The sequence below is a fragment of the Dipodomys merriami genome, unplaced genomic scaffold (assembly GCF_024711535.1).
Source record: "Dipodomys merriami isolate MVZ:Mamm:240054 unplaced genomic scaffold, mDipMer1.0.p SCAF_11, whole genome shotgun sequence".
NCBI classification, from domain to species: Eukaryota; Metazoa; Chordata; class Mammalia; order Rodentia; family Heteromyidae; genus Dipodomys; species Dipodomys merriami.
This window is the reverse complement of record NW_027202382.1, coordinates 35,365,756-35,388,650: the sequence shown is the minus strand read 5'-3', so window position 1 is coordinate 35,388,650 and position 22,895 is coordinate 35,365,756. Positions and strand designations below refer to the sequence as shown.

Below are 22,895 nucleotides of genomic sequence, written 5' to 3'. Positions count from 1 at the left end.
GTCAGTGTTCTAGATGAGAAATGATGAAAGCCAAAACTAAGATCACTATAGTAAGATGGAGGGAGAGCTGTAGTGGAAAGATCTTAATGAAGTATGATTGATATGAATTGCTTAATTCTTAGAAGTGGAAGGAGAGAAAGGAGGGCTGGAGGTGTGGCTTAGTGGTAGAGCAATTACCTAGCAAGCCTAGCAAATGCAAGACTCTGAGTTCAAACCCTAGTACTGTAGAAGGGGGAGAAAAGAAGTGGAGGTGGGAGAAAGAGGATTGAGAGATGACTCTTAAGTTTTTGGCTAGATGTTAGAACCATTCACTGAAACATAGGGAACACTGAAGGGGAGGACAGGACTGAGGAAAGGACAGCTGTTGCTGTTGTTTAAAATTGGATTCACATATATAGACAGTATATAATTTGAAATTTAATATAGTGAAATGGACTAGCAATGCACATTTTGGAATTGTTGATCATGTGGGTGGATAAGCTAATCTCTGGAGACTGAGCAGAGTGAGAATGCAGGAGACTAAGAGTATCAACATGTAAGTAGGAGAGGGGGAAAGGGAAATTTTGTTAAAGCATTGTTTTATACAATTAGTCATGTCTGAAAATGAAGGAATAAAAAGGTTATGCAAGTATCAACCCATCATAATTATTCTGACTCCTGGTGTAAGCATATATATATATAGAGAGAGAGAGAGAGAGAGCCTTCTACCTAAATAGTTTCTCTGGCCAACCTTATCATTCCTATATGCCTGAAAATTAGAACATAAGCTATAAATTATTAGTTAAATTTCATGTCTTTTAATTTCATGTCTCTTAACAGAAGAGAGTTTATAAATCGGTTTAAGGACGAGGACGTGTTTTGCATTTTTAATTGTGGTTTGAGACTTTACTAAATTATTTTGGTGCTCTCTTTCTTTTAGAATTGGATGAATTGGAACCTACATGTGTCCAGTGTAAAGAGGGTTACACAGGCAAGAACTGCAATACATGTGCAAATGGCTATTACAATTCCGACAGCATCTGTATGCCATGCCAGTGTCATGGCCATGTGGATTCAATTAAAACTCCAAAGATTTGTAAGCCTGAGAGTGGTGAGTGCATCAACTGCCTTCACAACACCACTGGGTTCTGGTGTGAGAACTGCCTGGAAGGTTATGTTCAAGATCTCCAGAGAAACTGCATTAAGAAAGGTAAAACTTTACCCAAGATTGAAAATTTATTATCAAAGGGCTAGCACTGAAAATTTCAGGACAGCTGCATTTAGCTCTCTAACACCTTCCAATTCTACCAGAGGAGTTTCTGGAAATGTATTTTCATAGATAATTGCCTGAAGAGGTTTCCTTTTCTTTCTGCTTCTCTCCCAATACTGGAAAGTCATCTCCAGAAATTTGAGGACCAAGACAAAGTCATTGAGACAGTGAGACCCAGGGTTCTCACATTTTACCTTCGTCAATTTTTATGTTAATGATTTAAAAGTACTATCATTTCTTTTTTACCTTTTGCTTGCTTTATTCTCATCACCTTCAGTGATCATCAAAGGTCTTCTCAAGATGGGACCTACAATCTTACTAGACATTCCAGTTGGTAAACTAGAGTTCATTCTAGTATCTGTTCTTACTTTGAATATGTTAGTATTAGTATTAACATTTCTTTTGATTTTTAAAAGAAAAGGTTATTTACATGAATAAATTCTTATAAGGAAGTTAAGAAATATTTAGAAATAATTGTGATTATAAATTCACGGTAGGGCTGGGTGCTGGTGGCTCACTCTTCTACATTTAACTACTCAGGAGGCTGAGGTCTGAGGACCGTAGTTCAAAGCTAACAAAGGGCATAAAAGTCTGAGACTCTTATCTCCAGTTAATCATCAGAAAGACAGAAATGAAGCTGTGACTCAAGTGGTAGTATGATAGCCTTGAGAGAAAAAGCTAAGGGACAGCACCTAGTCACTGATTTCAAGCCTCAGTATTGGCATTTCCCCCAAAAAAGTTTTTTTTTTAAATCCAAATTAAGAATATTCAGTGTATTTGTTCACAGGAAAATGAGTCCTTGCTCTCCCACAAATCACATGTTGACCACCAGTCAGCATGTGATCCTTATCCTTAATGGTTGAGTCCTATCGCAAGCTAGAGATGCTGGCACTCAATTTCTTTACCATTTGGGTTACTTTGTCCATACCAAGGTATGCCTTGTCAGCAGACAGGGCTGTGATTATTTTTATTAGTTCTTTAATATAAATTTTACCTCTTTTCTGATAAATTGACTTGGCTGGCTATGATGATGAATTATAACAACAATATTTTATTGAGTACCTAATATACACTAAGCATTAAATCTGATCCTTCTTCTCTAAGAACTCTTCAAGGTAGACTTTATTATTCACATTAATGAATGAGTAACCTGAGATTTAGAAAGATTAATTTATTTATAGCAACACAGAGTCCAAAATCTTTGGTCTACCCCCCTCCAACTATTCTGTCCCTGGAAGTATAAAGTTAGTACCTTAATTACAAAGTAGCTGTAATCTACACAAAGGAAGATTCATATTCATGGAATTAAAGGAAAGCTGTTGTCTCTCTTGGCTAACATCAACCTTGAATGCTTAAATTAAAATACAGTTTTTTCTGTACTTTCTTTGAGGAAAATTTTACCTTACTGAGATGTTATTAGACATGTTGGACTTATTTTAGTTCCATCTATCCCTGTCACTTTTAACCATGTGATTTAAAACTCAGTAATGACATACTTATCATCCTTACAAGAATTTGTATGATTTCATGAGTAGTGAAGAATGGAAAACTCCAACACTGGAATTTTCTGAGGATTTCAGTGTAAATATTATGCATATTGGACAGCTATAAGTATAATAAGCTAGCTTTCCATACCACAATTCTTACCACTGTAGTTCTTTTAAAATTATTTTAAACTTGCTTTAACACAGGATACCATGTCAACATCCTACATCAGCTTCCACTCTCATGTGTATTTCTTTTGTTGTTTCTGAAAACTAGATAATTTTGACTTTTACATTTCATTCTCTGTTTTTATTTTCAGAAGTTATTGTTCCAACACCTGAAGGTTCTACCATTTTGGTTTCCAATGCCTCTTTGACCACATCAGTGCCCACCCCTGTTATAAATATTACCTTTACCCCCACAACCCTGCAGACTACCTTTTCAGTAAGCTCCTCTGAAAACAGCACTTCAGCCTTAGCTGATGTATCATGGACCCAATTTAACATCATCATTTTGACAGTCATCATCATTGTGGTGGTGCTGCTGATGGGATTTGTGGGGGCGGTATACATGTACCGTGAGTACCAGAACAGGAAGCTCAATGCCCCCTTTTGGACCATCGAGCTGAAAGAAGACAATATCAGTTTCAGCAGCTACCATGACAGCATTCCCAATGCAGATGTGTCGGGATTGTTGGAAGATGATGGCAATGAAGTGGCTCCCAATGGTCAACTGACCCTGACGACACCCATACATAACTACAAAGCCTAAGGAGGTAGAGCTGTTCTCCTGGGTTGTTTAAACCACAGTGCTTATTAAAGCAGCATCACCCTCTGAGCCAGACAAAGCCTGGGCAGAGTTTGCTGAGAAAGGCAAATAGTGTCCCTGAACTCGTCAGGTGCAAATGCAATGTGCTTAACCTATCTGTTGCTCTTAGTTTCCCATGAAGATCTGAAGGATTCATGTCATTAAGGACTTAAAGTAAAGTATATTTTTGTATCAAACCACATGGGAGTATGGAAAGGCTGAATCTCGTAGTGCAGCCCAAATCCACTTGGATCTCCAAATAGACCATTGGAGGTACTCATCTCACAGCAGGGTGGAGGGCAAATGGACTGCTGCAAGACTTCATCTCCATTCCTGGAACATTTTATTTTTAAAGGAGGAGCAGGGATTATATTCATTGTGCCATGCTAAAAGACACAATGGAAGAAAAGCTGGTGTCTAGGCTGGATTATAATAAACAATCTTGATTGTATCTAGACTAGGGTCAGAAAGGTCCCTAGATGATCTTTAGGGCTTGATTTTTTTTTTCCTCCTAGGATTCTCACTGGGTAGTGAGATTAAAGCACAGGACAAGCTTCTAATGGTGAAGGCAGCATTGAGGGAGCAGAAAGCTGATGGTCCTCCTCAGGGGCTCAGTGTAAATGATAAGTTATCTAAAAATAAGGAATATTCCTGCCTCTCTAAAAATAAGGACTATTCCTGTCTCTAGAAAAATAAGGTGTACATAGTTAATGTAGCATATCTGGTCAACATTGTATTTGTATCTATTTGTAAAAAAATCATGTCATATTTTATCATCTAGAATTTATTTGTACAGCAGCTAAATGGTGTTGTAAAAAGGAAATATGGGGGTTGGCTAAAATACTGTAAAATAGGTGGCAATATTGCTAGAGCTGGGACTCTGGTGAGCATCAGTCATTTTTAGTCCCTCTTTGGACCTTGTTGAAATTTATAAGAGGTTGAATGTTTCTAATTTTTCTTTCCTCTCTCAACCTAAAAGTAGAGCTATGTGCTCTTTAACTTACTGTAGATTCAAGCAATAGATTTTGAAGTTAGTAATTATTAAGCTAGGACACAGACTTCATTCTCCAAAACTGTTACCTAAACTATACACTAGTCATTCTAAATGTTTCACATAGATTGCTGTAAAACATTCCTCATTAAAATATTTTTCCTGAATGTAAAAGATAGTCTTCCAAAAGATAGAAATATTTGAGTTCCAAAAGAAAAGCCATCATATCACACATTTTCATGCCTGTAAAACATTTTTATCCTTCCATACCCCAAATAACTAATGTCCTACATTTGAACATACCCTATCACTGATTTGTCATGAGAGATGTCCCATTTTCTTCAGTGCTTCAGTTTTTCCAGCTTCTTGTCTGGTTAGCGGGTAGCTCTGTAGTTGGGTATGTATAGCTAGTCCTTTCTTTCAGATGCAGGTTTTCATTTCCCAGATACCAATTGCTATTGCTCTCATCTTTTACGATATTGACATGTAGATTAAGCACACCAAGAAAGGTAGCCAGAAGTTGAATATAGATATTCAATATATTTAAGAGGAGGAACAACAGGCTGTGAAGTGGTCAGGAAAAGAGCAAAGACTGCTTACTAGATTGGATAGACCGGACCCAAGGAATCCAAATTGGCCTGCTTACCTAACTTCCTCAGGGAAACAAACAAACAAACAAATAGAATTTGGTCCCTTTCTTATAGGACACCCCCAAGTTGTTCCCAGGGTTTGGAGATGATGTCCTTGAGGATGTGTTGGCAGATAATCTGCTTCAGGTTAACTTGAAGGCATTCTGCATATTTGACTATTGCCCACAAGAGTAGACATTGTGTTGCATTATATTAAAAAATCCTTAAGGGCTAGAGATACAGCTCTGTGCTACAGAACTTTTGCATGTGTGAGGCCCTAGGCTCAATCCCAGCATCACACACACAAAAATCAATATGTGTATTGCCCTTTCTAGTTTACAAAACACTTTTCTATGTACATCCTTAGTTTCTCCTATGTCTCCTCTGAGGAAGTAATTTTTACCCATTTTATAGATGAGAAGACTGAGGCACAGAAGGGCTAAATGTGTCACTCTGTGACACACAATGTGTGTCAATATTAGGCTTCAAATTTGGGCTCCCAGTTTTATAGTCTTTTTGACTGTGCTAATGCAGAAATTGCCCAGCCATAAACAAGAAGACTGGGAGGAAGAGGCCCCATTGTGGATGTAACTATGAGATGCAATTTAGGGTCACAGAGCCATGAAAGATTATGAGGAGAAAACACACACACACACACACACACACACACACACACACACACACACACACACACACACACACACACACACACACACACACACACACACACGAGAATTCTTATCTAAAGCCACTATTAGTGATACAAAACAAAAAACAAAGTCCAGTTTATGCTTTGCTAAGGTGAGCTAATCCCTCCAAGCAGGGGGAAACTTGTTTTCTCAACAGTTGCTGCTTAGGTGGTATAGACTGTTCTAAAGGATTATGCAAAGTAGCATAGCCTTTCTCCCTAATACCTTACCCTCTGGGGGAAAAAAAAAAATGGTCAGGATTGAGGATGATGGGAAATAAACATTTGTTAAACACAAGTTAACCCAATAAAGACAGAGGAGTGTTTATTGGGATCCAAAAGCCAAAGCCAAAATAGGATTCTGACTATGCAGAGGTTCCTTGAAACAAACCTGAGAAGATAATGCTAAAGTTACATCAGCCAGAACATTTATATTTAAATACTTGCTAACTTTAACTTCGCCTCTTAGGTCATATTCGTAATTTTTCACCATGGTGGGAAAACTAAGACCTTTGTACTTGTTTAAAATAGTATTTCTTAATGACCTCAGCTTTTTGCTTGTGGAATAATTTTGTTCTAAATATAAATCATGAGTTGCTCTACCCTTGAAGTCAGATGAGAAAACTGGTATGAAATCCCCTGCACAATTTTCATTCCTCTGAAGCTATCCCTTGAAAGATGGCATCCAGCAGCCGAACCCCATCAGTCCTCTAGAAGCCTAATATTGGAAGAGTTGTAAGGGTTAGAAATACGTTTTTTAAAGAAATACCCACGTAAATCTTATCAAGAAATGACAGTTACTGCTATTAAATGATACTTTTATCTTCACTAATTCATTTTAGTAAACCCATATGCATTTTTAATTAACCCATTTTAGTAAACCCTATGTATTTCTGATAGATGTTTTAGGTAGCATTAAATAGGTCTTTGTACTCCCTCACCTCCCTTTTCCCTCTCCACTTTCTACCTTCCAGGGTTCTTTTTATTAATGGAATTTCTCCAGCTATACAGAAAAAAAATAGTAAAAACCCTCATATGTACCAAAGTCCTATGGACTTAATGAATTACTTTTTCCAGGATACCTGGGTTTTATGAGAGAACAGAGCAGACATAGAATGAGAGGATAGAGATTGGGTGGGGGTAAGAGGAGCAGAATTTGTATAAGCTTCAAATTATATGGCTGTTCTCTAGTCCCAGTATTTCCAGGATAAGTGACTATTAAGCAATGCTCAGTGATCTACTAGTTCATTTGGGTCAACTGAGTACCTTCAAGATATTTAGCCCTTGGACTAGAGAAATGGCTCAAGTGGTAGAACAACTTCCTACTAAGTACAAGACCCTGAATTCAGACTCCAGTTTTTAGCCCTTATGCTGTTCTGGAATCAGAGAGCTAAAGCAGCCATACTTCCTCTTGTTAGATTTTGATCGAACACAGGTTGTTAGATCATTTGCCTTGGTTCTATACCTATTGTAGGATAATAGTCATACATGTGATAATATTTATACATGTGAACTTGTCATGACTTACAATAAATATTCCCTGATATTTATATTTTGAGGTAAGTTAGGTAGGAGTTGAATTTCACATCACAAGGGAAGTTCTCTGACAAAATATTAAAAGGAGTAAGAAGCAAACCAGTGTGACCTGTTAGAGCTAAGAAAGTCTTTCTGACCTTCTCTACAAAAGATCTTTTGGTCTGTTAAGATCTTGCTAGTAAAGAGTTTAAGAGCTAAGATAGGTTTGGTTTGTGCTGGAGTGTAATAGGAAGTGAATGCATTTTTCTCTTGAACCCTGAGCCAGTGACTATGCCAAGGGGAAAAGCAGGAAGAACATACTGATTCATCTAAAGAAATCAAATAATATCAAATGTTGAAGGTTATGATCACTGAAATGTCCGTGGTTTTGAATGATGCTTTTTCAAAGGCAGCTGGGAATCTTTTTGTGTTGTTGTTGCTAATGTACATGCACTAACTGTAGCAGCAGTCCTAGGGTGGAAGCCCAGGGCTGCAGATTCAAGTTAGTCTAAAAGCTAAATGATTTAAAGTCAAGTTTTAATGCTAGGCACAAGCACTCTGTAAGAAGTTAAAACTTAGCCCAAGCAATTAGGGAATGTTTCTGAAACAATAAACTTATATTTATGTCACTAAAATTCTAACACAAATTAAAAAAAACATGTCTCATACGTATGCTCTTCTAGGCTTCATGATGCATTTCTAAATTTGTGTATGATTTGAATATATGAAAGAATTTATACAAGAGTGTTATTTAAAATTATTAATAAATGTATATAATTTGTACCTATTGTAGATTTGTTTCATTTATTTTTGTGGTGGAGTAATTAGACATACATACGCTCATCTGTATATATAAACGGGCTAAAGATCATTTTTTATCAACTCATTTCATGGAAATCTTTAAATATTTCATACATTAACCATCTATTTTGTTTCAGATCATTTCTTGTCACAAAGCAACATCTGAGAAGAAAACATGTTGACGTACATCCTTGGGCTGGGATGTAGATCAGTGGTAGAGCATTTGCCTAGTATGCACTAAGACCCTGCACTGCAAATAAAAATAAATGAGCAATAACATAGTCTTGTTTATGCTTTTGCCTGTCCTGTATGAGAATCTGTTGAAATTTCATGAAAACTTTATGGAGAAAACTTACTCTCCTTGGGATTCTTTGTCTCACAATGTAAGAATTTCCTTTCTTTGGTGGAAATCTGGAAGTAAACCACATTCTTTGTGCTTATTGGAAACCCATAGATACAGTGCATCTTTTATTATTTTAAGGTACTTTTGACAAAGCTGAATGATGTTTAATATGATGCCATCTAGAGAGCTAAGGGATGCTCTGAAAAAGGTGACTAGGTCAAACATATTTTTTGTTGAATGTTTATAAACTTCAATTCATTTATTCTCCTTCAGTTGGTTAATGTTTAAATTTTGAAACTAGGGTTTATAATCATGCCTTATCTATTTAACATATACTTCAGTGATGTACCTAAATTGGGTTATATCACCCTAAGGAACAACAGGAATAATAGTGTCAGAAATCTAAACAAATTGATTTTCAAAGAAAAGTGTGTATGTGTGTGTGTATGTGTGTGTGTATATATATATATATATATATATATATATATATATATATATCACACCAAGCAGAAATAATTATAAACATAACATGTTATTAGAATATAACTTACATTATTCATACTTTTGATAAACCTATCTGGTAAAGACTTTTACAGTAAGTTTGCTTTATTTATATATTTATTACATGTTATTTTGACCAAACATTAACAAATTCAAAAGAAATTTCAAAAATAAGTTTTAAGTTTTCATGTTCATTATGCAGTTCAGTTGATGCATCATCATCAGTTAATGTTTAAATTGTATGATCTGCTGAATAGTTCCCTGTCCTTAATTTTGAAAACTCTTCTTCCCTCCAAAAAAAAAAGCAAATGGAGCCTTAAGATGAAAGTAAAAGTATAACAATCCTCTTCCCATGTAATTCTAACCCCTCTGTACAGTATGTTCACAATAAAAAATTAAAAAAAAACAATCCTCCTAAGCTAATAAAAGGCATATTCAGAACTTAAAGAGGTCATGTGAAAGGCAGCATGTCTTTAGTAGCAGTTCAGCAGCATTATGGGAAAAATGAATCAAACATCTGTAATATTTGAGATAGGGAATATGAAATAGGATCCAGATTTTGATGGCCAGTATTAATATATATAGCAATAATTTTGTTAAGGCCTACTCCATATAGTTTTAAGTTATGGATGTTCAATCCTATTGCACATATTGGTATAGATAAATTTGAAATTTTTTGTTGTTGTTGGTCATGAGGCCTGAACTCTGGGCCTGGGTGCTGTCCCTCAGCTCTTCAGCTCAAGGGTAGCAGTCTACCACTTGAGCCACAGCACCACTTCCAGCTTTTTCTGCTTTTGTGGTTAATGAGGACTCGAACCCAGGGCCTCATGCATATAAGGCAAGCACTCTACCTCTGAGCCACCTTCCCAGCCCCAAATTTGAATAATTTTAGAATACTGAATTTTATGCATCCTTAGCATGCTTGGATTTTTTCTCACCAGCCGTCTCCTTGAAACCATATATCTGTGAATACAAAGGGTCTACTTTAGTAGACTGCATTATTAAAGTTGATGGTATTCATTTTCTATAGGAGTGAGTATGAGACACATTTTTAAAAAAGTTTTGCATGCTCTATTATGGTTAAATCAGAAACATCATAGTAATCTTTGCACTTTATTTTATTTTATTATTTTATTTATTGCAGTTTTGGGAATCACACCAGGGCTTTGTGCATGATAGGTAAGTGTTCTGCTGTTCAACTATATCCCCAGCCCCTGTTTAGTTATATTTTAGAAACTAAACTAAATGAAAAAAAACTTTTGAGATGATTTTATCGGGAGAATTCACCAACAGGCTAAGTAAATGTTAAAAATCAAAGTTTTACCTAGGTTTTACCTAAGTAGGCTACCTACTTAGGTTTTCAAAGCAATTTTAATGAAAATATTATACAGTAATTATAATTACTGTATAATATTATATAATATTTCTTTCTAATATTTCTGTTTCCAAAATGAAAGTTATCTGACTGTGAAGTTCAAAATGTATTGCTTCACAATGTGCTTGAACATTGAATTTCAGATAGTTTTAAAACACAAGAAAAATGTTTTCATTGTATGTTACAGAGGGAAAATTATTATGAATGCCACAATCATCAAAAGTATAGTAAGAGAAACTTATATCAACAAAGTTGATGACTTAGGTGAAATGTAGATTCCTTGAAAGACTGCCATGCTCACTCAAAAAGAAATAGATAACCTAAACAGTCCTACACCTATTATAGAAATTGTAACAAAAACCTGACTTCCAGAGAGTTTGACTGGTGAATTGTAGAAATACTTAAAAAAGAGGTATTACCAATTCTATACACTTTCAGAAAAACTACAGAAAAGACAATATTCCCCCAACTAATTCTACTAGACCAGGATTGCCCTGAGACAAAAATCAGATAAAGACATTTGCCCAAAGACATATTTACATATTCCTCATGAATATAGGAAAATTTTTAAGAAAATATAAACAAATGGAACCATACATAAAAAAATAGTGCTTCGTGGCCAACTGAGGTTTACCCTGTGAATATAAAGTTGGTATAATATTTGAAAATCAGTGACCCCAGCTCCTAAAGATTTGAAATTGCCTAGTAATAGCTTTAGAAGCATCTTTCACGTTAATACCTGGTATGTGTCTCTGGCTTCTGAAATAGCTCCAGTTTAATAAAGGTGAAAAGAACATCTTCTGTAATTCATAGCAAGCTGTTGTTAACCAGACCTGAGTTAATAAGAGGACTTTTGGAAAGTCAGAAGATGGGGTACTGGCTGCTGAGAAAGAACCAGCCACATGATTAGAGGGTTGAAACTTTCAGCCTACCCCCTAAGAGAGGAGAAGGGCTGAGATTGAGTCCATCCATCATGCCTCTGTAATGCAACCGCCATCAAAACTAACTGGAAGGGCCTTGCAGAGCTTCAGGTTGGTGAACAAACATGGAGTTGCTGGAGATGATGCACCGAGAGGGCATGAAAACTGACCCCTTACTTTGCACTTCACATCTCTTCTACTTGGCTGTTCCTGAGTTGTATCCTTGATACTAAAGAGGTAAATATAAGTGAAATGTTCTCCAGACCCGCAATCTACTCAAGCAAATTGTCAAAACAAGAGGAAGGAATTGTAGGAGTTCTCAATTTGTTGTCAGAAGCCCAGGAGGCCTGGACTTTTGATTGGAATCTGAAGTGGGACAATCTTCTGGTACTGTGCCTCGAGCATATGGGTTCTGATGCTATACTCCAAGAACATAGTATTGGAATTTAATGAAATTGTAGGAATGTCCTGTTATCTCCCCACTCCCAGGGTCAATGTTGATAAATGACTAAGTGAATCATGGGAAAAGATGGTAATGATGTACATATATACTGTAGACTTTGAGTTGGTACCAGCTTAAATAACAACAACAAAAAAGTAGACTGAACTGGGTGCCAGTGGCTCATACCTATAATCCTAGCTACTCAGGAGGCTGAGATCTGAAGATAGTGGCTCAAAGGCAGCCTGGGCAGGAAAGTCCATGATGCTCTTATCTCCAACCAGATGTGGTATCTCAAAGTGGTAGAGCACTAGCTTTGTCCAAAAAACTTAGGGACAGCACCCAGGCCTTGAGTTCAAGCCCCATGACCACCACCAACAACAAAGCAGAGTGCCTGTGGCTCATATCTGTAATCCTAGCTACTCAGGAGGCTGAGATCTGAGGATCGCATTTCAAAGCCAGCCCAGGCAGGAAAGTCCGTGAGACTCTTATCTCCAATTAACCACTAGAAAACCATGGTAGAGTGGTTGCCTTGAATTGAAGAGCTAAGGGACAACGCCCAGGACCAGAGTTCAAGCCCCATGACTGACCCTTCCCATCCCCATCCCTCCAAAAAAATTATCTGGGAAGTACCAAGTCATGTGTAAGTAGGAATGTTTGTGAATGACAGACCCTGGGAACATACAATGCAAAACCCTTTCTGGTGCAATGGTGCTGACCAAGCTCATTTGGTCCATGCTGAGGCCTCACTCACAGTCTGGACTGCTGATCCTCATACCCTGCAGCCCCTGTCTGAAGGGCAGGAAGCAACTATCTGAAATTTGACACTTAGGATGCCTTCTCTTTCTTGTTCTTATTTTTAATAGCTGGCAAAACCAACAGGCTATATCTTAGCATCTCAGCTTTTTTAATCCTCCTCCCAACACACATTTTTACTAAATGAGCCATTGTGGTCTTTAATCACCATGGCTAGGGGATTATCCAGACTCATTTGAAGAAGCTATTTTTTGCGGAGAGCTGGGGTTCCTCTGGACAAGAATAAAGACATTAAGGATTGTCTATTAAGATTTTGCTTTAGTTGAGATAATAATGTGGGGGTAATTAAGCAAATTGTATAGACTCCAATGGGCCATTAGTCCCCAAAGGACATGGAGAGGACTTTACATTCTAAAAAAAAAAAGAAAAAAAAATCAGCATTTAGAAGCAGTTACATTTTTTTTTTTTTTGGGTCCGGTCATGGGGCCTGAACTCTGGGCCTGGGCACTATCCCTCAGCTCTTCAGCTCAAGGCTAGCGCTCTACCACCTGAGCCACAGTGCCACTTCCAGCTTTTTTTCTTTTTGCTTATGTGGTGCTGAGGAATCGAACCCAGGGCCTCAGGCATGCAAGGCAAGCGCTCTACCACTGAGCCACCTTCCCAGCCCTAGAAGCAGTTACATTTTTAATTTCTTGTCCTGGGTTAAATAATAATAATTTCATTTACTTATAACCAGTACCTCATTTTTCCATATTAAAATACTGAGATCATCAGATCTTTAAAGTATCAGTAAAGTATACTAAAGAGGATGTAGAAATATACCAGAAAACTTAAAGCTATATTAGCAATTGTCACCAAACTTTCCTAGATCTCAGTCACCAACAATGTATTAAATTTAATGCAGCATATTAAAAATATTAGAACAACAACAACAGAAAATGTCATTCCTAGTTACTAAAAAATAACAGATTGCACTACAAATCTGGAAGCAGAGAAATGTGGCTTTCAGTGCGCGGCCTAAGACCATACAATGTTGGGCAAGTCAAAAGACAATTCTTAGTCCTTTTAGTCTGATTGTCATTACCTGTAGAAAGGCTTCTTAGGTTTACAGTGATGTTAGGAAAAGCCATATGTGTGAAGTACCCAGGAACACATAAGGTCTACAATAACACCATCCTTTTTTTCTTTTATGTAAGAGGTCTCCATTAGAACTTCACAAAAATGCAGTATTAACACTGTGTGGCTTATTTTCTGACTGGAAAGGCAATCTACAGCCTAACATTGGAGGCAGGCCATTCCTAGATTTCGGGTCTATTTGGATTGAAATGAGATTCTTTCCTGGGTTGGATTGTTTCTGTGCTTTCAGCAGTGATCTGGTACTAGGAGGCTGACCTGGCAGTGTGGGTTTGAGGGGTGTTCTGTGGTTCCACCAACACTTAGGGGAGTTGCCATGTTGACCTGTGGGAAATGTGAGGATGGGGAGCTCTGTGAAGTGGGCAGAGCTCAGGCCTGAGAGTCTGCTATGGAGGGTCTAAACCATACTTAAAGAAGTCTACAGTGAATGTGGGCAGGCCACTGGACTCATGTGGAGCTCAGATTTTCTACTAGTACATCTAAGAGTTAAATATTCTCTATGAGGTCCTTTTCATTCTTCTATTCCATTAGATGGGAAGACAAGGATGTTTGTGAGTAAGAACATTACTTTTGGTTGAGACTTAATAAGTCATTCTTCCATCAGCATTTATTGAACATCTGTTATCTGCCAGGTGCTATAATAAATCCCAATATACTGAAGTAAAAGTTCCTGCTCTCTAGGGAAGATAGGCCACAAAAGAGTACATAATGTATGATTCCAGTTATGTGAGACTGGAAAAAAATACACGTTTAAAGACAGAAAGTAGGTCAGTAATTTGCTGAGGTAAAAGAGAATAGATTTCAACTGAATCATGAGGGAACTTTTTAAAATGAGGGAAATGTTTTATAACTATCCAAGTCACTAGCCTTGGATGGCTATTTATATTCAAATCAACTTAATTTAAATAAATTAAGTAAATAAATTTAAATAATTTAATAAATTAAGAGATTTGGTTCCCATAACCAACCACATCCCAGGATCCAATTGTCACATGATACTAGTGGCTACTTCATGGGAACCTGAAGATTCAGAATATTTTTGTCCACAAGATTCTTTTGGAGAGCATAGTTGTGTATCTTGATTGTGACAATGACTACAGGGGTGTACAAAAGTTTGCCAGAACTCATCAGAATGTTCATCTACAGTGGATGAATTTTATTGTATTGTTATCATTGTATTCTAGCTTAAAGTGATCTAAAAGTCACACAGCATGCCTGTGGAGGCAGCCTAGCTTAAGGATCACAATGAAGACAACCTCAAGCTGGGCAAGGTAGTACACACGGGTAATCCTACCACTGGGGAGGCTGAGGCAGGAGGATTGAGTTCCAGGCCAGCCTGGGTTACATAGCAAGACCATCCTAAAACAAGCAAGCAAGAGTTCAGGGTGCTCTTGTACTCTAGAGATGGAGCATCTACCAGACTGGGTTCCAGAACTTTCTTTTAAATTGTGGTTAGGACCAAGACTGTCAGTTACTGTTTGTAATCATCCTTGAACTGTACCTTTTTCTGTGATAGGCAAGTATTTTTCTGTTTCCCAGACAATCAACTGTAGGAGATATTTATGGAGGTCTGTGTGTTTCTAGGCATCCTTAGAGAATTGAAGAGAAATCCGTGTATTCAACATTCAAAAACATTGTGCTTAGAGGATGGGGCTGTAGCTACTGTGTAGAACACAGGCTTAGTATATCTAAGACTCTCCTCAGTCCTCAGCAGACACACAAATAAGAAAAACTGGCTAGACGGATCCTGTGAATTAGGCAGAGAAGAGGAAGGAAAGGTCTACGAGACTATAAGAAACACTAGCACACAGAGTTCTTTGGGGTGACCTAGGAAAAAGACATTTCTTCTTTGCAATGAATTCATGACTTGTTGAGTAGAGCATAGATTAGAGGTTAGGTTCCGCTTATCCCTTAGCTCCATGTACTTGTGCAGAGCCTGGCTTGTGTAGCCTAGCTGGTACTCTGCCAACCACAGAAGAGGGCCTCTGTCAAGGCAAAGCAGCCTGGCAAGTATCCCACTGAAAAAGGAAGTCTTGTAGCCTTCCAGGTCGGGAGGTCCTGACCTGCTCACTAATGTGAATTCATTACATTGAGGGAAAAGCAAAGCTTACCATCCCCCTTTCTGGGACACGTAAAATTTTGAGTGCTGCTTTTCATCTTAAAGATGTCCAGCCAATTGATTGATTCAATGATCCTTTGCCTAGAGCTATTGCTATTTTACATATTCAGTAGGGCACTGAGGAGGATGATTGAAAGCACTCTCTTGGCATCTTAGAATTTTTTTTTTTCCAGTAGCCTTTGACTCTCATAGTTAGCCCCTGGATCTGGCCTTGGTACTGAGGATCATCAATTCCAGAAGGAACTTTTGGGGGGCTTGCAATGTATCAGTGCTTTCTGTATGTTTTCAAAAAGTTCCGGAGTGTCAGCTTTTGGGAAAACTGTACACAGGTTCAAGTCCCTTTCTCTGTCTTTAACTATATGACTTTGGGGAAATGGCTTCATGTCTTTATGCCTCCATAGCCTTATCCATAAACAGCAAACATCTCACAGTTGGGAGGAGAGCCTCAAGGGATGAAGAATATGACATGTTGTAAAATGTATGAATCAAATAAAGTTTTACTTTATTTCTGGGGACTTCAAAAGTCAGAATCTAGTGAACATAGGCTACATATAGTTTCTATATGCAAGACAAAGGTTACTTGTAAAACATCTTTCTCCATACCTTCATCGCCTCTCTGTGTCCTCATTGTTTTTCTTATACCAGCAAAATATTTCAGATCTCTGACTTTGCTGTATAATTAATCAGGTGCGCATTAAACAGCTTTTTGAGAACCAGAAATCCTGAAATTTTATGAAAGATAATGAGGTTTAGTGATTTAGAGAATGGGATTCAGAATTAAGTCAAGGTTCAAATCCTGGATACTTCACTGCTCACGTGGTGTTGGGAAGACCGTTTTTGTTTTTTTCTCTCCCATGTTATGTGTAGTTGCTGGAAGTCTGTGAATTAGACTAACAAAAGACAGATTAACAGGAGATAAGGATACAGTCCTTATTAGTAGTTACATGCATAGAAATTCATAGAAAGGCAATAAAGCTCAAAGAAGTGGTTAGACATATTGTCTTGACAAAGGAAAGGGGATCTGGATTTCATGGGGATGACAAATTATGGGAAATCTATAAGAAAACTAACAAAGACAGGGATACCTTCACAAAGGGACCTACATTACTTGCGTTTAGGCAGACTAGAGGAAGGCAGAGAACTCTTCCTTTTTTTTTTTTTTTTTTGTCAGTCGTGGGGGCTGAACTCTGGGCCTGGGCGCTGTCCCTCAGCTCTTCAACTCAAGGCTAGTGCCCTACCATTTGAGCCACAGCACCACTTCCAGCTTTTTACTGCTTATGTGGTGCTGAGGAATCCAACCCAGGGCCTCATGCATGCGAGGAAAGCACTCTACCACTGAGCCAACTTCCCAGCCCAGAACTCTTCCTTTTTGTTACTGATGCTCAATTGCCTTCAGCTCAAAATAGCCCTATGCCAAAGGAGCATATTTTAGGATGGCTCCCTTACAGTATCCAGGTAAATCTTTCTCTCTAAACTTCAGCTTTGTTAACTATAAAACCAGAGCACAATCTGCTATGTGGGGTTACTGTGAGGATTAAAGGCATTTAATCTATTGCCTGTCACCCAGCAAGAGCTCAATATCTGGTAGATAATTCCAGTTATTCATGGACCAGCAGATCTGAAAGAACTTCAATGATGTACTCTAATGAGTTCTGGATCTAGATTTTTTAAAAAAAAAGGTCTAGAAAGTTGAATGGGCAATAATTTTCTGGGCAATTCAAAGGTGATATAATATTGATGTATTTTTTTTAGGATTTAGTCCAGTATTTACATTTTATCCTTCTTAATATGGGGTATTTCTCATTCCCCTTTCTGCCTTTTGGTTTTCTTTTTTAGAAATTATCTTTAAATAGTTTTATAATTATACAAAGGCATTGTCATTCAAAAAACAGCTGATAAATACAATGAATGTTGGTGATCATTCTTGCTTGAATTAATATGCAACAATGGTGGTTATTTGTGATATTTTAATGAATGTGTGCAATGTAGTCTAATCAAATCAGGTCATTAATGTTTTTTTGTTTTGTGGGTCGTGGGACTTGAACTCTGGGGCTTGGGCGCTGTCCTGTGCTCTTCAGCTCCAGGCGAGCGCGCTACCGCTTGAGCCACCGTACCACTCCGGTTTTCTGGTGGTTTATTGGAGATAAGAGTCTCAGAGATTTTCCTGCCTGGGCTGGTTTTGAACCGTGATCCTCAGATCTCAGCCTCCTGAGTAGCTAGGATTAGCGTGAGCCACCAGCAACCAGCTTCATTAATGTTTTTAGCTCCTTGTTTCTTTATGCTTGGAGCTCTTCTTTTTAAGTTTTTTTTTTTTTTTTTTAAGATATGTGATAGGTCACATATGAACTATAGTCACCCTTCTTTTCCCTTCCTAAGAAAAAAATAAGACTTGGAGTTAATGTGATAGATGGCATCAACTTTCTACTGTGATCATGGACTAGATGTTAGGTTATTGGCTTGATATCCCAGCACACTGTGGAGAAGACTGTGGGTCCTCATTGGGACTTGGCTCCTTAGGACTGCTAATGTTGAGGGTTATTTTGGAAGACTTTTTTTTTTTTTTTGGTCCGGTCGTGGGGCCTGAACTCTGGGCCTGAGTGCTGTCCTTCAGCTCTTCAGCTCAAGGCTAGTGCTCTACCACTTGAGCCACAGCGCCACTTCTGGCTTTTTTCTTTTTGCTTATGTGGTGCTGAGGAATCGAACCCAGGGCCTCAGGCATGCAAGGCAAGCGCTCTACCACTGAGCCACCTTCCCAGCCCCTTTGGAAGACTTCTTGAGGAAGGGAAAGTATTATTGAACTTGGGACCAGATACATCTGCATTTGAATCTTGGCACAGCAATGTATTAGAAGGCTAAAATCTATGACAATTTGTGCAATAAAGCAAACAATGATGATTTAACAAAGAATGGATTACAACACATAAAAATAAATTCCCATGAGTCCATCTTATTCTAAATAAAGAATCAAATAAGTGGGCCTGGGGTCCATTAGTGGCACTTGCCTAGCAGGCACAATGCCTTGACTTCAAACCCCAGTATTACAACCAATGGATAATTGACTAAATGATTACATAGAGAAGAACAGACAGCTCTTCCTTATGGTAGAATTTTGGTTTAAAAATATAGAGTGAATGATGAAAACAGAAAAATCATTTACAGGGAAATTATAATGATTGTTTTAAGTAAGAATTTATTCATGCATGCTAAAATTAGTGGGCAAAAGTATGAAAACCAAAATACATCATCTCAAATATCACCCTTAAAGATTCTCAATAACTACAAAAGGAAAAATAGTAATTTTCCTTACAGAAACTTGGTATAAAACACCATAGCTGGGAGATAAGAGCTAATACCATCAATCAGGGAGCCATATCAATATCCTTTGCTCTCCAATTGCACACTGAGAATGGCATAGCATCACTTTTGTAATTTCTTGCCCAAACTGTATAAGCTGAATTGAATCATGAAAACACGCCATGTGAACAGAAATTGAAGATCATTCTATCAACACTTAGCATGAACTTTACAAGGTGCCAGTGTCATGAAAGACAAAGACAAAGAACCATCAGCAGTTGAAGGAGAGGAAGGAGATGTGGCAGCTAAAGGCAAGGTGGAATCCTGGATTGGATCCCGGACCAACAAAGGAAAGTTAATAAGAAAACGGATTAAAATTAAGTCAGGTCCATAAGTAAATGGTATTGTATCAATGAAACATTTTAAACAGCTATGCTATGGTTCTAGAGGATGCTAATAGATTAGGAAGCAAATCCTAAATAGTTGTGAGACAGAAATCAGGGGGATTGTGATACACAGCCAGTCTGGGCAGAAAATGAGTGAGACTCCCCATCTCAACAAAATAAGCTGTAGGAGTGAGTAGGCAAAAGTGAGATCTTATCTGAAAAACAACCTAAGGCAAAAAAAAATTGGTGGTGTGTCTCAAGTGGTAGAGTACTTGCTTATTAAACCCAAGGCCCTGCATTCAAACCCCAATACTGCCAATAACAACCACAAAAAATTAGGAAGCTACATGAAGATTTCATGAGGAATTCTTTGTACTTTTTGGTTTGTTTGCTTGTTTGAAGTCACAAGGTATTTACTATACAACCCAGGCTGGCCTTGAACTCCCTATGTAGTCCAGGCTGGCCTCAAATTCATGATCTTCCTGCATGGGTTTTCTCTGGCTAAGATTACAGGCATGAGCCTAACACTCAGTCTTTTTGTACTATTTTTTGCAACTGTTTTCCTGGTCTCAAATTGTTTCTGAAAGGAAGAAAAAGAAAGAAAGAAACAAAGTAGAAACAAAGACAAAGAAGGGAGAAAGAAAGAAGAAAAGAAAAAAGTAGCCATTGGAAAATCCTCTGAATCCTACTTTTCCTGTATTATCTTCCTGGCACTGTGCCAAAATAACTGACATAAGAGGAAACATTTGCCTCACAGTTTCAGACCATGATCGCTTGGCTCCATTGCCCTTAGGTCTATGTGGTTTAGAACATCATGATTGGACCAAGTGATGTTGGAGGAAGTGATGGGGAAGCTGCTGACCTCATGGCAGACAAGAAGGAAGTGAGGGGAGAAAGAATGAGAATGAGAAGGGCTCCTAACATCTTAACATTCTATTCAAGGTCATGCTTCTAATGGCCCAACTTTCTTTAAGTAGGCCCTTTCCCAACAGTGCCACAGGCTGGGGGCCAAACCTTTGATCTATGGTGTTCTCAGGCCAGTTAAGATCCAAACTATAGAATTCTTCATCTGTACAACAGGGGAATCATCTCAACCTACTTCATAGTGTTATGAAGAGAAAATGGAATATTTCAAAATGAATCATGAATGTATTATCTATAAAATTATTTTTATTGTTAGCAATGGTATTCAACTATCTTGAGCTGCTAAAATCTTCAGAAGAGTTCCATGCAAATGAAAAAATACATCTGGGTCCATGCAACTTCCAGCCATTAAGTTTGACCTTGTCCAAAGAAATAATACTGGCTTTGTGTCTGGTTGGCTGTTGTCAAGGAGATAGCTTTGGATTGCCCAAACAACTGATGGGAGTGACATCACCTCCAGGCTTGGCAGAAATTAAAACCAGAGACAGACAGGGCAAAGGCCTCTGTTCCTGACTATGAGACCACTACTGTACTGGGAAAAACAAGTTCCTATATAGCTTGTCCTTTGTGCAATTGATTCAATTTTCAGTTTCTTGATTTACTAAGAGTTCAGTGCATAACTCAGGAACATGGTCTGAATAGGGCAATGAATTAATCTGAATGAGAGCTTCTTACAGATTCTTCCTTATAGTTTCCAAAGTGTCTAATTAGAGAATGCCAGCATGTAAGACTGACATTTTCAGCTCAATTATACATGGAAAAATTAAGATATAGCAAGGGGATAAACTGTACTGTCCACACTAGGGTCATTATTTAGCTTCCTTGAATGAGTTGCCCAAGGAATAGAAACTGGTGAGTATGTCACTTAAATACTGTGTTGTCTAGATGTGAATTTATATGTTACTTTTACATTCTAAGGTAGAAAAAGAATGGGGACACACAGGCTGTGTAAAATAGTTAAGTACATTGAAAATCAGAGAGAACTGAACTATGGCATTCCTAAAGGTATCTCAGGTCAGCCTCACAAAATCGTTGCAGGAGAGGTACTAGCCTATTTTCCAGACTGATTTGATCAAGCCATTCATTCATCTAACACATATTTTTAAACATCTGTTGATTTGTAGGCACAATGTTGTCATAGAGGACCTAGCAGTGAACACAATTCCTGCCCTATGCCCTCCATAGCCGCAAAAAAAAGGTATTGGAAAAACAGAAATATATATTTGCAAGGGTGGTTAAGTTCTACAAAGGAAAAGTATGGATTTCTCAGATTATAAGAAAGGGATGGATTTAGCTTAGAGCAGTAGGAAAGACCTCCTTTGGGGAGTAATTGAGCAATTAGTTAAAGAATGAGGAAACAGATTGGTGACTTGTTGGTGATTACAGGGCAGTTACCACCATTCCCTTGTCTACTCATTTTTGAAAATTACTTTCATCCAGGACTTGCCCAATGAAGAACAAGAAGCAACACTGGAGAAATGTTGATTCAAGAATTCACTGTCACAGTGGGCATTGATGGCTCCTACCCATAATTCTAGTTACTCAGGAGGCTGAGATCTGAGGATCCCATTTCAAAGCCAGCCTGGGCAGACTCTGATCTCCAATTAATCACCAGAAAACCGGAAGTGGTGGAGTGACTCAAGTGGTAGAGTGCTCACCTAGAGCTGAAGAGCTCAGGGCCAGTGCCCAGGCCCAGAGTTCAAGCCCCACTACCGACAAAAAAATGGGAAGAATTCACTCCATACCACAAAATTAAGAAAAGTAAGGGAAAGAGTTAATTGAAAGGGGTGAGGGTAAGAATGTTGAAGGAGTGTGACACTGATCAAGATGCATTGCATTTATACATGGCTTTGTTAAATGATAGCTTCTTTGTACAACTACTTAAAGATAATAAAAAATTAAGAAAAAAAGGCTATAGCTGCCAAAAGTACCTAGGTGTTTGGTAATTGCCGTGTCATTTGAGAGGGAGAAAGAAGGGAGTCTAGATCTAGTTGGCAGAAGCCCCAGCTAGGGTTTGCGTTGACAGTAAACTTCCTTTGCATTACTTTGGGCCAAGTCATTTTCGTCTCTCTAGGCCTCAGTTTACTCATTGCAGTTGTAGTCGAGTCCTCACAGCCAGGAAGCATCATGGAGGCTCGGAGTGGGAGTGCGGCTCACCTTTTGGCTCAGGGATTGCTTCCAACCGAGTGAGAATTACGGCTTGCCTTAGTGCTCTGCAGGCAGGATTTTTCAAAAAGGGAGGCAACATGCCATTATCTGAGCCTCCAGGCAGAAGCCTTTTGGATGCCAAAGTGTGTGTGTGTGTGTGTGTGTGTGTGTGTGTGGTCACTGTTCCAAGGAAAACAAAACTCCGAGTTGGGACGCCACAGTAAGGGCTTCCTTTTCCCGCTTAAAAGAACATACCTTGTTGGGCTTTCACCCTTAACAAAGATGGCGTCCCTCCTGGCCTCGGCCGCCGTGCCCTCGCAAAAGATGGCCGCGAGCCTGTCATTCTGTAGTCTAACCGGCCCAAGCACCAAGGCACTGCCCTTAGTTAAGA

The 22,895-nt window shown here is 38.3% G+C and overlaps 1 protein-coding gene across 1 annotated transcript in view; it reads left to right on the top strand.

Annotated features, from left to right (window-relative positions):
* Megf9 (multiple EGF like domains 9) overlaps positions 1–8,156 on the top strand; it is a 91,654-nt gene extending 83,498 nt beyond the window's left edge. The window contains exons 5-6 of the mRNA XM_070012633.1: positions 920–1,189; positions 3,054–8,156. Of these exons, the coding sequence (XP_069868734.1) occupies positions 920–1,189; positions 3,054–3,505 (722 nt within the window). The 3' untranslated portion in view covers positions 3,506–8,156. The remainder of the gene's footprint in view (positions 1–919; positions 1,190–3,053) is intronic.
* Positions 8,157–22,895: the final 14,739 nt, after the last annotated feature.